General features: G+C 58.2%; 1 protein-coding gene across 1 annotated transcript; it reads left to right on the plus strand.

The window, feature by feature from the left end:
* The first annotated feature begins 408 nt into the window (after positions 1-408).
* On the plus strand, positions 409-17,304 carry LOC111145619 (EPH receptor B4). Its single transcript, XM_022500645.1, has 17 exons — positions 409-574; positions 3,259-3,329; positions 3,570-3,857; positions 4,587-4,983; positions 6,349-6,504; positions 6,619-6,951; positions 7,228-7,352; positions 8,156-8,321; positions 9,939-10,041; positions 10,269-10,333; positions 10,454-10,567; positions 10,660-10,907; positions 14,236-14,451; positions 14,744-14,893; positions 15,310-15,503; positions 15,696-15,851; positions 16,991-17,304. The coding sequence occupies exons 1-17, from the start codon at positions 523-525 to the stop codon at positions 17,118-17,120; spliced, it is 2,964 nt and encodes a 987-aa protein (XP_022356353.1). The 5' UTR covers positions 409-522; the 3' UTR covers positions 17,121-17,304.
* Positions 17,305-19,072: the final 1,768 nt, after the last annotated feature.

A 19,072-nucleotide genomic window follows, 5' to 3' on the forward strand; every position in this document is an offset into this window, starting at 1 on the left:
CCTCCCTCCTCGGCCAGGCGCCGCCCGGCCCAGTCCCAACCCGGCCCAGCCCCGGCCCGCCCGGCCCCGCGCCGCAGTCTCCCTCCCTCCCGCTCCGTTCCCGCTCTGCTCCCACCCTCCCGGCCGGCGCGGAGCGCACTCGGCCCGGCGGCGCGAGCAGCACCGCTCTGGGGAGGGGGGGAGACCGCGAGCGGCCGGACCACCCCCCAGCCAGCCGGGGCAGGACCCCGAGGCCCCGGAGGGACCCCGACTCCAGCCACGTCTCGCTCTGCGCCCGCCCGGCGCAGCCAGTGCGAAGACGCCCCCCGCCCGCCCGCGCGCCGCGGGGACGCGGGGCCACACCTGGGTGCCGCCGCCCCTTGACGGTGCCGGGCGCGCCCGCATGGGCCAGCGCTGAGGGCCCCGACCGAGAGTCCCGCGCGGGGAGTCTGCGTCTGCCCTCTCGGGGGGGGGGTGGTTCAGACCTGGGGGGGCTAGTGCCCCCCAAACTCGGATCGGATCCAACCCGAGAGAGGCGGCGCCATGGAACTCCGGGCTCTGCTTTGCTGGGCTTCGCTCGCCGCCGCCTTAGAAGGTGAGTTTCCCAGGGGGCACCCCGGCACTCCAGGGGCCCCCAAAGTTGGGCCTCGAAGTAAAAGGGTCGGCCTCTCTGCCCGTAGCCCGGCACCCCAACCCTGAACACTTCGGACCAATAGTGCTAGACCGGGCGGGGGGCGGGGAGGAGGCGGCCCAGCGGGGAGTGGAGTTTTCTTTTGTTTGGGAAAGAGAAGGAGTGGAGCTCGGTCCGGGGATGTGCCCCTGCCCCGGCTTCCCAGACTCTTAGCCCTGGTTCTGTACGCCTTTGGCAGCCTCGGCTTTTCTCCTTACTCCAATCTCTGGGAAGTTTCTGTCCTTCTTCCCACCACTGCCAAACATGAGGAAACGTTTCTGGAGGAACTGCAGACAAGGCAGAACTTTGTGCTAGGCCAGAAAAATGCCCCCAACCCCCATTCCTCCGCGTTCACACCTTGATGCTGCAGCTGCCTGGGCCCCTGGCAGGCCGGCCACCATCTGTGCTAACTCTCGGGTCGCCCAGATCTCCCCCAAAGCCACTGCCTCTGCTGCAGTGAGGCCCCCTCCCTGGTTTTCCCAGGCTGCACCCCAGCCCTTTAAATGCTGTCTAGACCCCCAGCCCTGCCAGAGTCCGGCCTGAGTCCCTTTCTCCAGCCCTATGGGCCAGCAGAAACTGACCTTCACAGTCCCCGTGGCACCTGAACTTAGCCTAAATACAGATCTCTTTAAATTTCTGATTTTTCTGTGTCCCCCCCCAACATGTTTCTTCATCCATGAGTCTTTTCCCTCCTTTCACCCCCTAGAGGGGGAGCCAAGAGCCCTATAAACCCTCCTCCTACAGCCCTAATCTCCTCTCAATAAGCTGCCTCCTTACCCTCCTTCACTGCCTGGAATCAAAAGAGTCTCTGGGGGGGGCTGCTGAGGAGGTGGAATCAAAGGCAGTTAGAAACCCCACTCCCCCAGACTGGGCAGTGCTGCTCTGGGCCGGGGATCAAAGGCTGGGCATGGGGAGAGGAGACCCTTGCCTGGCTAGGAGACAGAAGGGGCAATTACTGGGAGGAAGGCCAGCAAAGTGGGGAGAGAACCCCCCACCCCAGGGCGAAGTATGGTGAGAGGGAGGGAAAGAGGCGAAGGAGAAAGGGGGTCAGGCTTCCAGGCTGCTACCTAAGTGCTTTCCAAGCCCGAGGCCTGCACTAAGCGCTTTACATGTTCACCTTCCCAGCAGCCCTAAGGTGGGACGGATCGTTGCCCCCATTTTACAGATAGGGAAACTGAGACTTAAACAGGCGTTAAGTAACCTGCCCGTGGCTGCATGTGCCCGTGAAGGTGAAAGGTGGGAGGTGGAAAACGGAGGAGGGATGGCGACGGTCAGAAAAGGAGGTGGCCAGAGGGCAGGGGAGAGAGGTGAGAGGCAGAAGAACTGACAGATGGAGGCTCTCTGAGCCCGAGAGATAGGAGGAGAGAAAATGAGTCGCTCAGAGTGTGCGGAGGACTGCCCCGAAACAGACAGTGTGTGAATTGGAGACAGGAAAACACTATCCAGCCAGGAACAATGGAGGGTGGAGACGGCAGCCTCTATCCACCCCCTTCCCAGAACCCGGGCATCCTGTCCCCAGCGTGCCGGGCTGGCTCCTGCCACCCCCGGGGAGCCCAGGCCTCACCTCAGCCTGGCCGGGGTCTGTCCTGACCCTTTGCCCTTGCGGGAACATTACTTGGTCCTTGGGAGGAGGCTACCCCACCCACCCACCTTCCCTTCCCTTTTCTCCCGCAGCCCCCACAGAGCAGCAGTGGGAGCGGGGAGCGAGGCTGGGGGAACCTGGTCCCAGGTGTGCTGCTGGCTCTCCGGTGGGGCCCCCCACATGGCACTGGCCTCCCAGGGGATTCCCCTGCCCTCCCTCCACCCTCCACTGCCAGGGGCTGTGATGTTTCTCCTAATCCCCCCTTCCGCCACAGCCCCACCCCTCCCTCGACACCCCTCCCCTGAGACCAGAACGGAGCCAGGTGTGTTCACCCCTAAAATCTCCTCCCCTTTTCCTTCTCGTAACCAAATCCAGATGTGAGGCCTCTGCAGGCAGGGGCCAGGGCGGGAACCCAAGCGTCCTGGCCTCCAGCACTTCCTCCTCTGACAGCAGCGAGAGCTCTTGGGGGGGGGGCCAGGGGGAGGGGGTGGCAGGGCTGGGCATTGGGAGCTGAGTACCACCCTGGGGGATCTGAAGGACTGGAGGGTTTGGTCTGAAAAGGGGGTGTGGGCCTGGAAGAGGGGAGTGGGAAGCGGAGGATTTGGGTTGGGGGCAGGGACTGCCGAGTAGAGTGTCAAGGAGGCAGGCCCTGGAAGGAGGGGATTGCCCCCCCCCCCCCCCCCCCGCGGTGCCTACTGTTATTTGCCCTCCTTGGGTCAGGCCAGGTCGTGGCTCTAGTTTAACCCTGTCTGAGCTGTTTGCCCTTCTTCCCCTCTCTTCAGGGCACAGCGGTTCTCAGACACTTAGATCTGGGAGACCTGAGCGGGGGCAGCCCAGTGCCTGCCCACTGGGAGGGGTGGGGTGGGCACTCAGAAACAGCGATGAGAAAGCGGGCAGCAGAGGGCATGGCTTGCCCCCCCCCCCTTCATCTCTCGGCTCAGTTCCACCAGCTTGGAGGATGCACCTGCCTCAGTCAGTTACCAGGGATCTGGTCTTCCTGTGCTGACTGTCTGTCTGTCTGTCTTAGAGACCCTATTGAACACAAAACTGGAAACTGCCGATCTGAAGTGGGTCACGTTCCCTCAGGTGGAGGGGCAGGTAAGAGCTGGGCCCAGAAGCCAGGGCTTGGAGGGACACCCAAGGAGGAGGAAGGGCAAGGGTGTATGGGCGCTGGATTGCTGGGCACACCACCAGCCCCCCATATCCCCGCAGCCGGGGCAGATGTCCTCTGAGCCCTTGCTCTCAGAGGTCCCCTTCCTCTAGCCCCTCCTGGATCTATGACAGACAGCCTCCCACCGACCCTCCCCCACCCCCGAGCTGACCCCCTTCTCCCCACAGTGGGAGGAGCTGAGCGGCCTGGATGAGGAACAGCACAGTGTGCGGACCTATGAGGTGTGCGACGTGCAGCGGGCGCCAGGCCTGGCCCACTGGCTGCGCACCGGCTGGGTCCCACGCCGAGGCGCCGTCCACGTGTATGCCACGCTCCGCTTCACCATGCTCGAGTGCCTCTCCCTGTCGCGGGCCGGGCGCTCTTGCAAGGAGACCTTCACTGTCTTCTACTTTGAGAGTGATGCCGACACAGCCACAGCCTTCACGCCAGCCTGGATGGAGAACCCCTACATCAAGGTACCCCGGCGCCCGGGCCCCGCCCCGCCCCCATGCTGGTCTGCGCGGTCTAGGAGCAGTGGATGAGTTTCCAAGGCCCTGCGCAGGGGCACTGGGGTCTGGAAGCAGGAGGCTGCAGTCCGGGGAGGGAAGAAGGTGGTCTGCTGCGTGGAGCAGTCGCGAGTCTCGAGCAGGGCCCCCCTGGCTCCCTAGGGGCGGTCGTCTGGGCCACCCTCTGCCCTTCTCTGATCTGAGTACACCTTGTCCTTCAGACACCTCTCCTTAGTGTCAACCGATGCTTCACCCCAGAACGCCTTCTCCCTGGGTCTTCTACCTAATTCCTACTTGTCTTGAAAGCTTTAACTCCCCCAGGACATCCCTGCTATGGTGCCCGCCCTGGGGTCTCCGCTGTCATAGGTCTCATCATGCCTTTAACATAACCTGTTTCTTTCGTTTCGGTTCCCTTAGCTCCAAGTGCAGGGCCTGGCCCAGAGTGGGTGTGGGATGAGTGACTGAACAGAAAGGGGGTGCGGGACAGAGGCTGGACACATCGTAGGAGCTGAGCAAGCATTAATGGGTAACGTTGGGGCCTGCAGGAAAGGGGACCCTGGGAAAGGTAGAGAGAAGGCTCTGGAACAGGAGCTGAGGTGCTCAGGGAGAGGGTGAGCTGGGAAGAGGAAAACAGTCCACCTACCTGGTCCGTGGGGAGCGGAGGACCGCGGCAACGAATACTCTTCCCTCACCTGGCAGGTGGACACAGTGGCCGCAGAGCACCTGACCCGGAAGCGTCCTGGAGCGGAGGCAACCGGCAAGGTCAACGTCAAGACGCTGCGTCTGGGCCCACTCACCAAGGCTGGCTTCTACCTGGCCTTCCAGGACCAGGGAGCCTGCATGGCCCTGCTGTCCCTGCATCTCTTCTACAAGAAGTGCGCCCAGCTGACCGTGAACCTCACCCACTTCCCAGAGACTGTGCCTCGGGAGCTCGTGGTGCCTGTGGCAGGGAGCTGCGTGGCTGACGCCGTCCCCACCCCTGGCCCCAGCCCCAGCCTGTACTGCCGGGAGGATGGCCAGTGGGCCGAGCAGCCGGTCACGGGATGCAGCTGTGCTGCGGGCTTCGAGGCCGTCGAGGGGAACACCCGGTGCAGAGGTGAGGGCTGGCGTCTTTCCTGGAAAGCTTGTCCATCCACGCAGGGAGGGTCCTATACCCCGCTCTTGGACCCACTTACATTGCCATTTGGAACATTCTTGGTTCTCAGGGGCACGCGGAGGGCCTGTTTTCAGAGCCCCCAGCATCGATCCGAGCTCTTGTGCCCTCTTTCTCCTAACTGTGCAACCGCTTTCTGGACACCAGGGCTGTTCTCAGGATGGGGGCGCTTTGCCGGGCTCTGGGGACAAAGGCACCATGGTCTCTATCTCTTGTTCATTGTGGGTTTCCCCTAACTCCCTAGTTCTGAATTCTCACTCAGCTGTTTCTTTAGAGCAGGAGTTCAAAACCTGGGTTTTGGGGCTCCTGGGTGGCTCAGTGGGTTAAAGCCTCTGCCTTGGGCTCAGGACATGATCTCAGGGTCCTGGGATCGAGCCCCACATCGGGCTCTCTGCTCAGCAGGGAGCCCGCTTCCTCCTCTCTCTCCACTATCTCTCTGCCTACTTGTGATCTCCGTCTGTCAAATAAATAAATAAAATACTAAAAAAAAAAAAAAAAAAAAAAACCTGGGTTTATAGAGAGAAAAAAATGACCTTATTGCTGCTCATTTCCTCCTGAAATTGAATGACAGTGACAGAGACCAGCGGTCACAGCAGGACCTGAGACTTGCACATCCTTCAGATCATGGCTATTTTCCTAGCTCGTTAGAGATGGTGTCAGGATGCTCTTTTTGGCCTCTCACGTGTTCAGTATTACAGCGGCCCCTTAGACCGGCCTCTTACAGTGTAAATAAAGAAGTGCACACGGCTCTATGGCACCAACTTGCTTTCTTCATGTTTTGGTCATTGTATTTCAGTTCACTTGGTTTCCTTTGTGATCTGTGTGTTTTCTGGTGTGCATTTGTTTGTTTATTGAATATTTTATTGTAGGAGAGAGAGAGCGTGCGCGTGCACACGAGCAGGGGGAGGGACAGGGAGAGGGAGAAGCAGACTCCCCGCGGAGCAGGGAGCCCGATGTGGGGCTCGATCCCAGGACCCTGGGGTCATGACCTGAGCCGAAAGCAGACACTCCACCACCTGAGCTACCCAGGCACTCCTTGTGACGTGCGTTTAAAAACAGACTTCTGAGCAGGGGTCTGTGGGTTTTACCAGATGGCAACAGGGTGATTGGTGGTGGTGGTGGTGGTGGTGGTGGGGTTTGAGGTTAACAAAGCTTAGCATCCCTGATCTGAACGGAGGGTCTCTTTCTTCTCTTAGACATTCGGGTTCTGACCTCTTCCCTCCCTGCACCCCACTTTGCATCCCATGCAACCTTGGGAGCAGCTGAATGTTTCTGATGCATGTTCTTGATGCCCGTGGTCTTTTCCAGCCTGTACCCAAGGCACCTTCAAGCCCTTGTCTGGTGAGGGGTCCTGCCAGCCGTGTCCAGCCAACAGCCACTCCAACACCATTGGCTCCTCCACCTGCCAGTGCCGCAATGGGTACTTCCGGGCCCGCACGGACTTCCGGGGTGCCCCCTGTACCAGTGAGTGACGGGTGACCCCTCAGGTGGTGGGTGGATGCCCGGTGAGGACTCCTGGGTGCCCCGCTGTCCCTCCCTGGTGATCGGGTCAGCCTCTGACTCCCTGGTGTCCCGCAGCGCCGCCCTCTGCTCCAAGAAGCGTGGTTCCCCGTCTGAATGGCTCTTCCCTGCGCCTGGAGTGGAGTGCCCCCCTCGAGTCTGGGGGCCGAGAGGATCTCACCTATGCACTGCGCTGCCGGGAGTGCCGCCCTGGGGGGTCCTGTACCCCCTGCGGAGGAGACCTGACCTTCGACCCTGGCCCCCGGGACCTTGTGGAGCCCTGGGTGGCGGTTCGCGGGCTCCGTCCAGATTTCACCTATACCTTCGAGGTCACCGCCTTGAATGGGGTGTCCTCCTTAGCCACCGGGCCGGTCCCGTTTGAGGCTGTGAATGTCACCACTGACCGTGAGGGTGAGATGGGGAGACAGTGGCCGGCCGGGAGGGAGGTGGGCAGCCTACAGGGCTGAGGGGGAAAAGACAGTGGCGGGGGACCCTGGGGTCGCCGGGAAGCATGGACGGTCAGGCTGAGAGGCAGACAGAAGAGTGAAAAGAGGTACAGACTTCAGGATGGGGCAGAGAGGGTCAGAGGGAGCTCTTGAAACAGCTGAGACGAGTGTAGCCAGCAGAGGCAGAGCTGGGAAAGATCAGGGCCAGACATGCCATGTGCAAATACCCTCTCCCTCACAGTACCACCCCCCGTGTCAGACATCCGGGTGACGCGGTCATCGCCCAGCAGCTTGAGCCTGGCGTGGGCTGTTCCCCGGGCACCCAGTGGGGCCGTGCTGGACTACGAGGTCAAGTACCACGAGAAGGTGAGAGTGGGACGGCACCCTCGGGGTTTGGGATTGACAGTGGGACAGTTCCGGGGGCTGGCTAAATTCTGGGCCCCTGTGAGGTGGTTTTTTGTGTTTGTTTAAGATTTTATTTATTTAGGGGCGCCTGGGTGGCTCAGTGGGTTAAAGCCTCTGCCTTCGGCTCAGGTCATGGTCCCAGTGTCCTGGGATCGAGCCCCACATCGGGCTCTCTGCTCAGCAGGGAACCTGCCTCCTCCTCTCTCTCTCTGCCTGCCTCTCTGTCTACTTGTGATCTCTATCTGTCAAATAAATAAATAAAATCTTTAAAAAAAAAAAAGATTTTATTTATTTATTTGACAGATAGAGATCACAAGTAGGCAGAGAGGTATGCAGTGGGGAGTGTGGGGGTGGGGAGCAGCAGGCTCCCCGCTGAGCAGAGAGCCCGATGTGGGGCTCGATCCCAGGACCCTGGGATCATGACCTGAGCCGAAGGCAGAGGCTTTAACCCACTGAGAGGTGTTTGAAGTCCACCTGGGCCAAGTACTAGCTGTGTGACCTTGGGCCAGCCCCTTGGCCTCTCAGAGTTCAACATCCCCGGTGTAAAACGGTTACAGTAATGGTACCAACCCCACAGAACTGCGGAAAGGATTAAATGCTATAATGAAAGCCCAACAGCCAGCAGGCCTCACCTGCCACACAGTGGCACCAGGATGCAAGTCTTGGGGGCACAGGGTCAGGGCGTGGGGGGCCGGGAGCGGTGGGAAGAGCAGTGGAAACCGGGGGGCCCTGGCTTACAGCTGGCCCCTCCTCCCCCTGGACAGGGCACCGAGGGCCCCAGCAGCGTGCGGTTCCTGAAGACGTCGGAAAACCGGGCCGAGCTGCGGGGGCTGAAACGGGGGGCCAGCTACCTGGTCCAGGTGCGAGCACGCTCCGAGGCCGGCTACGGGCCCTTCGGCCAGGAGCACCACAGCCAGACCCAGCTAGACGGTGAGCCTGGAGGGGGCAGGGCATGGGCAGGGGTGCTGCCCCTCCATTACGTGGGAGGCCTTTCCTCTGCTCTTGGAGGACCCCTAAAGTCACATTCCCACGCTCCCCTCTGTCAACCACGGGGCTTTTGGCCTAGTGAGGGGAGCATCGACTGCAGACGCCAAAACCAACAGCAGGAGGAAAAGCCTGCCCAGTGGCGTTCCAGCTGTGTGGCTCTCAGCAGAAGCCCAACCCTATAGCCCCTTCTCTCCTCCCCAGTTGGAGATACCACGAGGTCTCTCTCCCAAGGGCTCCAAGGACTAACTGATGTGACACCTGTTCGTTATTTTTTTTTGTAAAGATTTTTTTATTTTTTATTTTTTTTAAACTTTTTTTTTAAGATTTTATTTATTATTTATTTGACAGACAGAGATTACAAGTAGGCAGAGAGGCAGGCAGAGAGCGAGGGAGGGAAGCAGGCTCCCTGCTGAGCAGAGAGCCCGATGTGGGGCTCGATCCCAGGACCCTGGGATCATGACCTGAGCCGAAGGCAGGGGCTTTAACCCACTGAGCCACCCAGGTGCCCCAGATTTTTTTTAAAAATCTTATTTATTCGAGAGGGAGAGCGATCATAAGCAGAGGGAGGAACAGAGCCCCTGCTGAGCAGGAAGCCCACTGATCCCAGGACACTGAGATCATGACCTGAGCCGAAAGCAGACACTTAACTCCCTGAGCCACCCAGGCGCCCCAACACCCGCTGGCTGTAGTACGCTTGTTGGCCCAGTGGCTTTCTAAACCTTTTTGCAGTTTGAGACGTGGTTCACACACCGTACGACTCACCCTTTAAAGAGTACCATTCAGGGATCGAGCCCCACATCGGGCTCTCTGCTCTGCGGGGAGCCTGCTTCCTCTCTCTCTCTCTGCCTGCTTCTCTGCCTACTTGTGATCTCTGTCTGTCAAATAAATAAATAAATAAATAAATAAAAATATTTATAAAGAGTACCATTCAGTGGCTTTTGGCCTGTCCAGAGCTGTGCAGCCATCGCCACAATTACTTGTAGAACGTTTTGGCATCCAAAAAGAGACACCCCTTCAATCACCCCCAGCCCCCGGCAAATACTGCCTTACTTTTGTCTCTGTGGATTTGCCCATTCTGGACATTCACACGAATGGAGCCTCTTGTGACCGGGTTCTTCCTCCACTCGGCACAGGGTCCACATGGTCTGTCCGTGTTGGGGTGTGTAGTTCACACCGTTTACGGCTGGAAATAGTCCGTTGTGTGGTGCTAGTGTGTTCTCTTCATCCATTCATCTGTTGACGGACATCTGGGTTATTTCACATTTTGACTACAGACATTGTTGTTTTTAGCCCCTGGGGCCTCCTGTGGCCACCAGTATTTATAACTGAACGAAACGAAACCCGCTGTCGCCGTAACGAGGTTGGGAAACGTCCTCCTTTTCCCGGAGGGACTTCGCAGGAGCCCATGCCAGCGGAAAGCAATTTGGAAACCGTGGTGCTTTCCCGCACCTGCCCCACCGCCGGGGGGCCTGTTCTCGGGAACACGACTCATGCCTTGAGGGCTGGTGTGGGGTCCCCGGGGCCCGTCGGCTTCTTCTGATCGCAGCTTTTCTCCCCCAGAGAACGAGAGCTGGCGGGAGCAGCTGGCCCTGATCGCAGGCACGGCCGTCGTGGGTGTGGTGCTGGTCTTGGTGGTCATTGTTATTGCTGTTCTCTGCCTCAGGTGAGCGCTCTGGGGCACCCGGAGGCCCGTGGGAGGAGGGCGGGTGTAGACAGCCTCCTGCCCTCTTGCTGTCGGCGAGTCTCCCTCCATGCCCCAGGATAGTTGTTTTCTCTTGGAAGCTTCTCTGATCCCCGCTCCTCCTCCCCCGCCCCCCCTACCCCGTCCCGTCCCTCTGGAAACACAGAGATGGGTGATTCCGTTCACCTTTTCTTTCCCATCGGCCTCAGGAAGCAGAGCAGCGGGAGGGAAGCCGAGTACTCAGACAAACACGGACAGTATCTCATCGGGCACGGTGGGTAGGCATATGCCGAGGGACACGGGGCTGGGGAAGGAGCGGTGAGCCCAGAATCGGGCCTCGGAGTGCAGGGGAGGTTGTCTCTTGGTTAACGGGACCCCACGTGTGGTTCTTCAGGTACTAAGGTCTACATTGACCCCTTCACTTACGAAGACCCCAATGAGGCTGTACGGGAATTTGCAAAGGAGATCGATGTCTCCTACGTCAAGATCGAGGAGGTGATCGGCGCAGGTGAGAGGGGAGATGGGTGCAGGGGTAGTACGGGGAAGGGGGGTGCCGGTCAGCGAGCAGAGGAGGGCTGACCCTCAGCATCCTTCCTGAAGGCGAGTTTGGCGAGGTGTGCCGGGGGCGGCTCAAGGCCCCGGGGAAGAAGGAGAGCTGTGTGGCCATCAAGACCCTGAAAGGCGGCTACACGGAGCGGCAGCGGCGGGAGTTCCTAAGTGAGGCCTCCATCATGGGCCAGTTCGAGCACCCCAACATCATCCGTCTGGAGGGTGTGGTCACCAACAGCGTACCCGTCATGATCCTCACCGAGTTCATGGAGAACGGCGCCCTGGACTCCTTCCTGCGGGTGAGCCCCCTGCCCCCCAGGCCCCTGCCCACCCCCAGCACAGCCAAGGAGCTCAGAACCAGGACGGATGCTGGGGTGCACGTCACACCCCCTGTGCCCCTCGTCCTCCCTCTAGCATAGCTGGAGTTTCTGGCACTGGCCTTTCCTGCGGCCATGAGTGGAAATGGCTCACCTGTGGGGCTGGTGGACCCAGGATTTGGAGGGGTGGTCATTTGTCGCCTTGATAAGTACTTCCTGAGCACCCTCTGGTACTTCAGCCACTCTCCTTAGGTCCTGGGAATCAAGCCATGAACATCGCTGCCCTTGACAGTGTAACAGAGGAGACAAGTCGCCAAACAAGCTTTTATTTTTATTTATTTTTTTTTTAAAGATTTTATTTATTCATTTGACAGACAGAGATCACAAGTAGGCAGAGAGGCAAGTAGAGAGAGAGGGGGAAGCAGGCTCCCCGCTGAGCAGAGAGCCCGATGCGGGGCTTGATCCCAGGACCCTGAGATCATGACCTGAGCTGAAGGCAGCGGCTTTAACCCACGGAGCCACCCAGGCACCCCCTAAACAAGGTTTTAAAAAACAGTTTGGGGAAGTGGCTTGAGATGCTGGGTAAGAGCATATCTTGTCACTTGAACAGGTCTTCCTGGGTATTATTTTTCCACATTACTATACATCGTTTTTTAAAAAAATCAAAACGTTGTCCTGCAGAGCAAAATGACATTGCGTTTAACAGAAGTGCAACTTTTCCGTGGGATCATTCAGTCCCCAGTCGCTACTCACATTTCCTCGGTTGTCCCCCCCACGTGTCTCTTCCTCCCGGTTTCTGCAAACCAGGATCCAGTTCCGGATCAAGCATGGGACCCAGTGGTCATTTCTTTGAGCCTCTTTGACATCCAGGAACAGTCCCTTGTTACGACACTGACGTGCTGAAAAGCTGGGCCTCTGAGCCCCTTGAATGATGTGTCGCCTTCTAGATCGATCGGCTTTTTCCCTGTGGGGTTGGTTAGCGTGTTTCTCTAGTTAGGAGAAGATAGATCTAATGTTTTGATAAGTCCAAAAATCAATATCCATGGCCTGCCTACATCGGGGTGCTGTGTGCCTCGCACAGCACCCCATCGGAGACAGGCTTCCTGGCTGTTATCAGGAGAGCTGCCAAGGCAGGCCCCGGTAGTGTGATGACAGCAGACCCTCCACCGTCGACACAACGGTCTGTCCCGTTGGTACCAGACAAAGGTCCGGTTGCCTGGAGGGGGAGGGGATTTATTCTAGAAGAACCGACCTTTGTGTGGCTGGGAAAGAGCCAACCATGAACAGATGGAGGAGAAGCATGGTGGGGGAACCAGAGTGGACAGGTTGAACGGCAGAAAGGTCAAGGGCACCTGGGTGGCTCAGTTGGCAAAGTGTCTGCCTTTGGCGCAGATCATGATCCCCGGGTCCTGGGATCGAGCCCCGCATTGGGCTCTCCACTTAGCAGGGAGTCTGCTTCTTCTGCCTCTTCTGCGCCTCCCTCTGCTCATGCGCACTTGTACACTCTCTAATATATAAGTAAATAGTCTTTAAAGCAAAACAAAAGGCAGAAAGGCCAGTAAATGGGACCCCTGGGTGGCTCAGTGGGTTAAAGCCTCTCTGCCTTCCTCTCAGGTCATGATCCCGGAGTCCTGGGATCGAGCCCCGAGTCGGGCTCCCTGCTCAGCAGGGAGCCTGCTTCACCCTCTCTCTCCCCCTGCCTCTCTGCCTACTTGTGATCTCTCTCTCTGTCAAATAAATAAAGGAAGGAAGGAAGGAAGAAACGCCGGTAAAACTGGCCCGAGCAGAGGAACAGTGGTACATTTCGATGTACATAGTGGTCAGACCCCATGAGCCTTGTGCCCTTAAGGAATTTGGATTTGATTAGAAGTTCAAGGGGTTGCCAAGGGATTTCAGCTGGAGAGGGGTGATTTCAGGAGCTCCGTTTGGTGGTGCTGGGGACCAAGAGCCAGGAGCCAGTGGGAAGACTTGCAGTCCTTCGGGGTGTGAGGATTGTAGAGGGATATGGAGAAGTGTCTGCATTCGGAGCATGTTTTGGAGACAGAACCTGCTGCTGGATTTTAAGTGACTGGACTGGTAAGGGGGAGAGGGATCACAGACTCCAGGGTCTGCCCTGAGCATCTGGCCAGCGGTGTTTCCACAAGCTGAGATTCAAGGCTGGGGTAGGTGCAGGCTTGGAGGATGGATTCAAGATTCGGGTTTTGGACTCTGTCCCTCACCCTGCTTGGCCGCCAAGGGTCCTCTGGGTGTTTCCTGAACCCAGAGTATGGGATTCTTTCACTGTGACTGGCTAGCTTATCTGGTGAGAGCAGACTCTGTCGAGGTCAAGGTCAAGGTTTTGGGGCTGTGGTCATTGATCACACCCCGTGTTTCACTGCTCTTGGAAGCTACACACAGCTGGTCCAAGAGGGCCGAGCACGTTTGCTCTGGGTTGGCCCCGATGCGTCTGCCCCTGTAGACAGGTAGCTCCGAGCACGCTCCGACTGTCCAAACTGTTGCTGCCCTATAGCCCATAAAATGAACATACTAGATCATAAGCATTTGTTGAGTACGCCCTGGATGTAGAGCTCCGTGCTAGAGTACATAGAAGAAAATGTTAACGTAATCTCTCTCTTTTTTTTTTTTTTTTAACATTTTCGAGGTGCTCATGTGACTATCTTTTTTCTTTTTGTAAATAATTTATTTATTTATTTGAGAGACAGAGATCACAAGTAGGCAGAGAGGCAGGCAGAGAGAGAGGAAGGGAAGCAGACTTCCGCGGGGCTCGATCCCAGGACCCTAGAATCATGACCTGAGCTGAAAGCAGAGGCTTTAACCCACTGAGCCACCCACGTGCCCCAACGTAATCTCTTTACAACAATTTTTTTAAAAGATTTATTTATTTATTTATTTATTTGAGAGCGCGTGCATGAGCGAGAGCGGTTGGAGGGGAGGGGCAGAGGCAGGGGGAGAGAGGCAGACTCAGCAGACTCTGGGCTGAGCCTGGAGTCCCTCGTGGGGCTCGATCTCACGACCTTGAGATCATCACCTGAGCTAAAATCAAGAGTCGGACCCCTAACTAACCGAGCCACCCAGGCGCCCCTCCTCAGAATCTTAAGCATCGTGTCACATTAGTGCATCGAGAGCTGAGGGAGCTCAGGAAGGGTAAGAGAAGGGAAAAGGGCTTGCCTGGGAAGTCAGCAGGCCTGCCATGCACGGGAGCATGAATGAGATGGGTCTGCGAGTGGCAGATCGGGTTCAAAGCGCGGAGGGCAGGGGGAAGGGCGGGTGAGCGGTCCTGACCTTGCCCTCTCCCTTGTCCAATCTCCAGCTGAACGATGGGCAGTTCACGGTCATCCAGCTGGTGGGCATGCTGCGGGGCATCGCCTCGGGCATGCGCTACCTTGCCGAGATGAGCTACGTCCACCGAGACCTGGCCGCCCGCAACATCCTGGTCAACAGCAACCTCGTCTGCAAGGTGTCGGACTTCGGGCTTTCCCGGTTCCTGGAGGAGAACTCTTCTGATCCCACCTACACGAGCTCCCTGGTGAGGCCAGGGGACCCGAGTCTGAACTCGGTTCTTAGGGCCAGGTGGGCCAGGTGGGGAGGTGGAGGGGTCGACAGCTCTGGTTCAGGGACCGGATGTAGGCACAGACTGCGGAGGGGGCGGGCGGTCAGCTTAGGGAACCCGACTTCCAGTGTCCAGGAAAAGAACAGAGTTAAGGAGCTGTGTGTCTGAGTCCCAGAAAGAAAGGGAGCCTGGGGGAAAGGGAGAGGTGGGGGCAGGATGCCTGGGTCCATTGAGTCCCTTAGCTCACCTTTTCTTCTTATATCTTTAGGGCGGAAAGATTCCCATCCGATGGACAGCCCCCGAGGCCATTGCCTTCCGGAAGTTCACATCTGCTAGTGACGCCTGGAGCTACGGAATTGTGATGTGGGAGGTCATGTCATTTGGGGAACGACCATACTGGGACATGAGCAATCAGGATGTAAGTGTCCCGTGGTCCTACGAAGCTTTCCTGGAATGTTCTCTCATGGAGGGGTATGGGGTGTTGGGAGGAGTGGGAGTCCCCAGAGAGCCCATCACTGTTGGGTCATTGAGGGAGGCACAAAGTAGAGTTGATCTTAGTATCCAAGACTTTTATACGGCACGTCTGGTCACAGAAGGACACAGAGAAGGAGGGCAGGGTTGGGAAGTTACTCATCTAGATCTTAGCCCAGGAGCCACTGGGGCATCAAACCACAGCCAGCTTTGACCTCGGCCAGGAGGACCCTGAGTCTGCCATTCTCGGGGCCTGTGGCACCTGTCCCAGCATCTGCTGAGTCACCATCTTCTGGGGGGGGTCCTCTGGCATCCTTGTTCTCCTGGGAGAGCCTCACCCAGTGCGTGTGCCTGTCATTCCAGGTGATCAATGCCATTGAGCAGGACTACCGGCTGCCCCCGCCCCCAGACTGCCCCACATCCCTGCACCAGCTCATGCTGGACTGTTGGCAGAAGGACCGGAATGCACGGCCCCGCTTCCCCCAGGTGGTCAGTGCCCTTGACAAGATGATCCGGAACCCAGCCAGTCTCAAAATCGTGGCCAGGGAGAACAGCGGGTGAGGACCCCAGAGGGTAGGCCTCCTTCCCACACTCTGCCACCACCTGAGAACCACCCCACCCTCCCCCTCAGAAGTGTCTGGCCCTCTGGTGGTATGTGGGATTGTCCATTGTCTTCGTCTGTGGCTCAAAGTCCCCACCCTGACGTAGCCCCAGAACTCAGCATACCGCTCCCCACCCTTGCCTTCCAGGGCCTCACACCCACTCCTGGACCAGCGGCAGCCTCACTACTCCGCTTTTAGCTCGGTGGGTGAGTGGCTTCGAGCCATCAAGATGGGACGATACGAAGAAAGTTTTGCAGCCGCTGGCTTTGGCTCCTTCGAACTGGTCAGCCAGATCTCCGCTGAGTAAGTCGTAGCAGGGGCTGGAGGTGGCGGCTGAGATCCAGGCAGTCTCGGGGCACCTGGGGACCAGAATTAGGCCTGCCAGTTTAGCAGGGACCTTTGCAGGCAACTCCTGGTGCCAACTCTGTCATCTAGAGTACCCCGAAGTAGCAGCTCTGGGGACTGAGGGCCCAGGGCCCGCCTCACCCCCTTGAGCCACCTCAGCCCCAGGCCATCTTGCTCCTGTCCTGCCCTGTGTATCTCCCCTTGTGCATCTATCTACATTCCAGACCCTGCTCTCACATTAACAAAGTGTCAGCTCTGGCTGCTTTCCCACCCATAAAAGGAGAAGGTTGGATGGGGTTTTGAAGACCATTTCCAGCATTAATGTTAAATGGTTTTATGGTTCTAACGCCTCCCTGGCACTGTGTCCCCCTAGTTGGCCTCTCTGGTTCTCGACCTCTCCGCCTGCGCATTTCCCTCCCAGGCTCTCTTTGCAGACCAGGTTTGAATAACACAGGGAAGGAAGAGAAATCTGGAACCGGAGGGCGGGAGGCAGTCTCCCAGTGGGGCAGGCCATGCCCCACCCCCTCCACCCCCCCACCGCCCTGACTTGTTCCAGCGACGCCCTGACACAGGTCCCTGCTCTCCATTTCCCACCTCTGCTGTTTTCCCTTATCTCGGGCTCCAGGCCTCAGGATGGGGGGGGGAGGCAGCTCAGTTTTCGCTCTGCCCCACCCCTTCCTCTCCACCCCCTCTTCGTCTTTTGGGCTTTTTCCTTCTGACTTCTCTTTTCTCCTCCAGAGAAATCTGTGCAGCCTCTTCCCCCACCGTCATCTTGTGCGCTTTTCTTTCATTCCAACCCCTTCGCTGATTCTCTGCCTTTTCCTAATCCTTGCCGGAGCCCCAAGCTGCAGCCCGCCAACCTCCAGTCTCTGGCCAGCCCTGCTGCGCCCCTCCACTGCAGCTGCGCAGAAGGACTACTTCCAACTCCTGCAACCTCTGGAAACTGCCCGCAACTATTGGCAACTGCTGACGCGTACCCCTCCCCTGCCGGCCTTCCTGATTGGCTGACATTCCAGAGGCGGGGCGTGGTGTCTGGCGCTAAGACAACCTCCCCGGGAGCCCTACGGCCTCACCTAGCTCTCTCCCTCCTTCCCCAGGGACCTGCTCCGAATTGGAGTCACTCTGGCGGGGCACCAGAAGAAAATCCTGGCCAGTGTCCAGCACATGAAGTCCCAGGCCAAGCCTGGAACCCCAGGCGGGTCGGGAGCACCAGCCCCCCAGTACTGACCTGCACCTGCTTGTCTGCCCCACGGCTCTGGAGCGGCAGGAACTTCCCAGCTGGGGACACAGCTCCCTTTCTTCCTGGGCAGAGCCGGATAGAGGACCCAAGAGGTCACCATACCTGGGCCCCACTGGATTGCACTTTGAACCCATGGGGGTTGGTGGGGGGGGGGGGGGAGCCGGCAATTTGGAGAGACAGGATTTGAGGATTCTGCCATAGGAGTGTAGAAATCATCACATGCCCCCCAGGCGGGAAGCCCTTCCCTCAGGATTGGGTGTGACCAGAGGGAAAAAGGAAGCGCCTCTAATCTGCCAGCTTCCCAGGGGTGGTTGGGCTCGATTCCCACAGCCTCCCTCTGATCCCCAATTAGGGCCCCCGTGCCCCTCCTCACCTCAAAGGGCCAGTGCACTGCCCTGCAGACCAAAGAGAAGAGGGTAACTAGCCTGAGAGCTCGGAGTGGAGCGCGCCGCATCTCGGCGGGAGGCGGGAAGGGGCGTCGTGGACCAGTGACAAAATCATTGGACACGGATGTCCCCGACCTTGCTGCTGTCTTCCCGAACTCAGTTTTCCCTTGTAAATGCCCCTCCCCCATCTGCTGCCTTCATATTGAAGGTTTTCGAGTTTTAATTTTTTGTTTTGGTCTTATTTTTCCTCCTCCCCCCCCCACACCCGTTTTTTGTCGTTGTTCCTTGTTGTTTTGTTTTTTTTCCTGTCCTTGTCATAACTATCTGTGTTGGGTTGGGGAGGGCCTGTTTTATTATTGCCTCCTTTGCCCTGGGGTGAAACAGGGACTCATCGTCGTGTCTGTTTCCGGAATAGTGCCTTGGTCCCACCACAACTCCCAGACACCGTCCTGCCCCCACGGAGCCCCAAGCTGTGTCCATGAGGGAGTGTGGGGGGTGAGGTGGTGGTGGAAACCAGAGACAGACACCGGTGCTTGGAGGGATTCTTAAATTATATTTAAAACAATCTTTTTTTGTATAAATAAAAGAAAATGGGAAGCGTTGCAGTCCTGGAGGTGATTGGGAGTGGGGGATGGACTAGGTTTCTGCAGAGAATGGGGCCTGGGTGTGGAGGAGGGGTCGGAGGTCTGGAGACAGGGCTGTGGGGGGCTGCGGGCTTGGTTCCCAGTCCCAGGGTGTGTTTGAGGTGGTGGGGTGGGGGCAGTGGGAGATGAGTCATTGGCAGCTGCTTCTAACGGCTCCAGATGGCTCTGCCAAGAGCCTGGGGCACCTCCGGGGTGGGGCTGCCCCTTCCCTCCCCAGCCCAGTTCCCCAGCGTTGGGAGGGGGCCAGGGGAAGCCTTGAGCTTATAGCCCTGCCCTACAGCCCCCGATGGGGAAGTGGGGGGCATTGGCTGGGGTGGGGGTCCACTCAGATGGAGACAGATGTGGGTCAGATGTGGACAGCTGGGGTTGGTTAGAGGCAATGGGGGGGAAGAGGCTGCATGGGCTGTGGGGGAGGGGCAGAGAGCTGGTATGAGGGATGTGGACCCCCCACGGGTGTGCACGCATGCGCGTGCACACACACACACTCACACTCACTCGCTCTAGGCTGAGTCTTGGGAAGACAATTCCCTCTTTCAAGATGCTGCCCAGGCAGGTTCTCCCAGCCTCTTGGGAAGGGGAGGGGAAACCACCTGAGTGTCTTACCCCAACTTCTCCCTCCCAAACAGGAAGACAGGAATGGGGTCAAGCCCCTGCTAGTCTTTGTGGCCATGTTCTGTTCCTTCCCTCCCAGTCTGCTCACCCCCAGGGACACCTGCAGGGGCCAGCGCCATTTAGCTGGGGCGCCCGTGCAGTTTCTGCCTCAGTTGCCCCCTGTTGTGTTGGGGTCCGTGCAGAACCCCAAATCACAGCTGCCCTTCCCAGTCTAGGGAACCCCAGGTGGTGATCCTGTCTGCAGTTTCCTACCTGTAGCAACCTCTTCTGGAGTCCCAAATACTCTGGAATCCTCTG

The sequence above is a fragment of the Enhydra lutris genome, unplaced genomic scaffold, assembly GCF_002288905.1.
Source record: "Enhydra lutris kenyoni isolate GAN:26980312 unplaced genomic scaffold, ASM228890v2 scaffoldscaffold13, whole genome shotgun sequence".
Classification (NCBI taxonomy): Eukaryota; Metazoa; Chordata; class Mammalia; order Carnivora; family Mustelidae; genus Enhydra; species Enhydra lutris.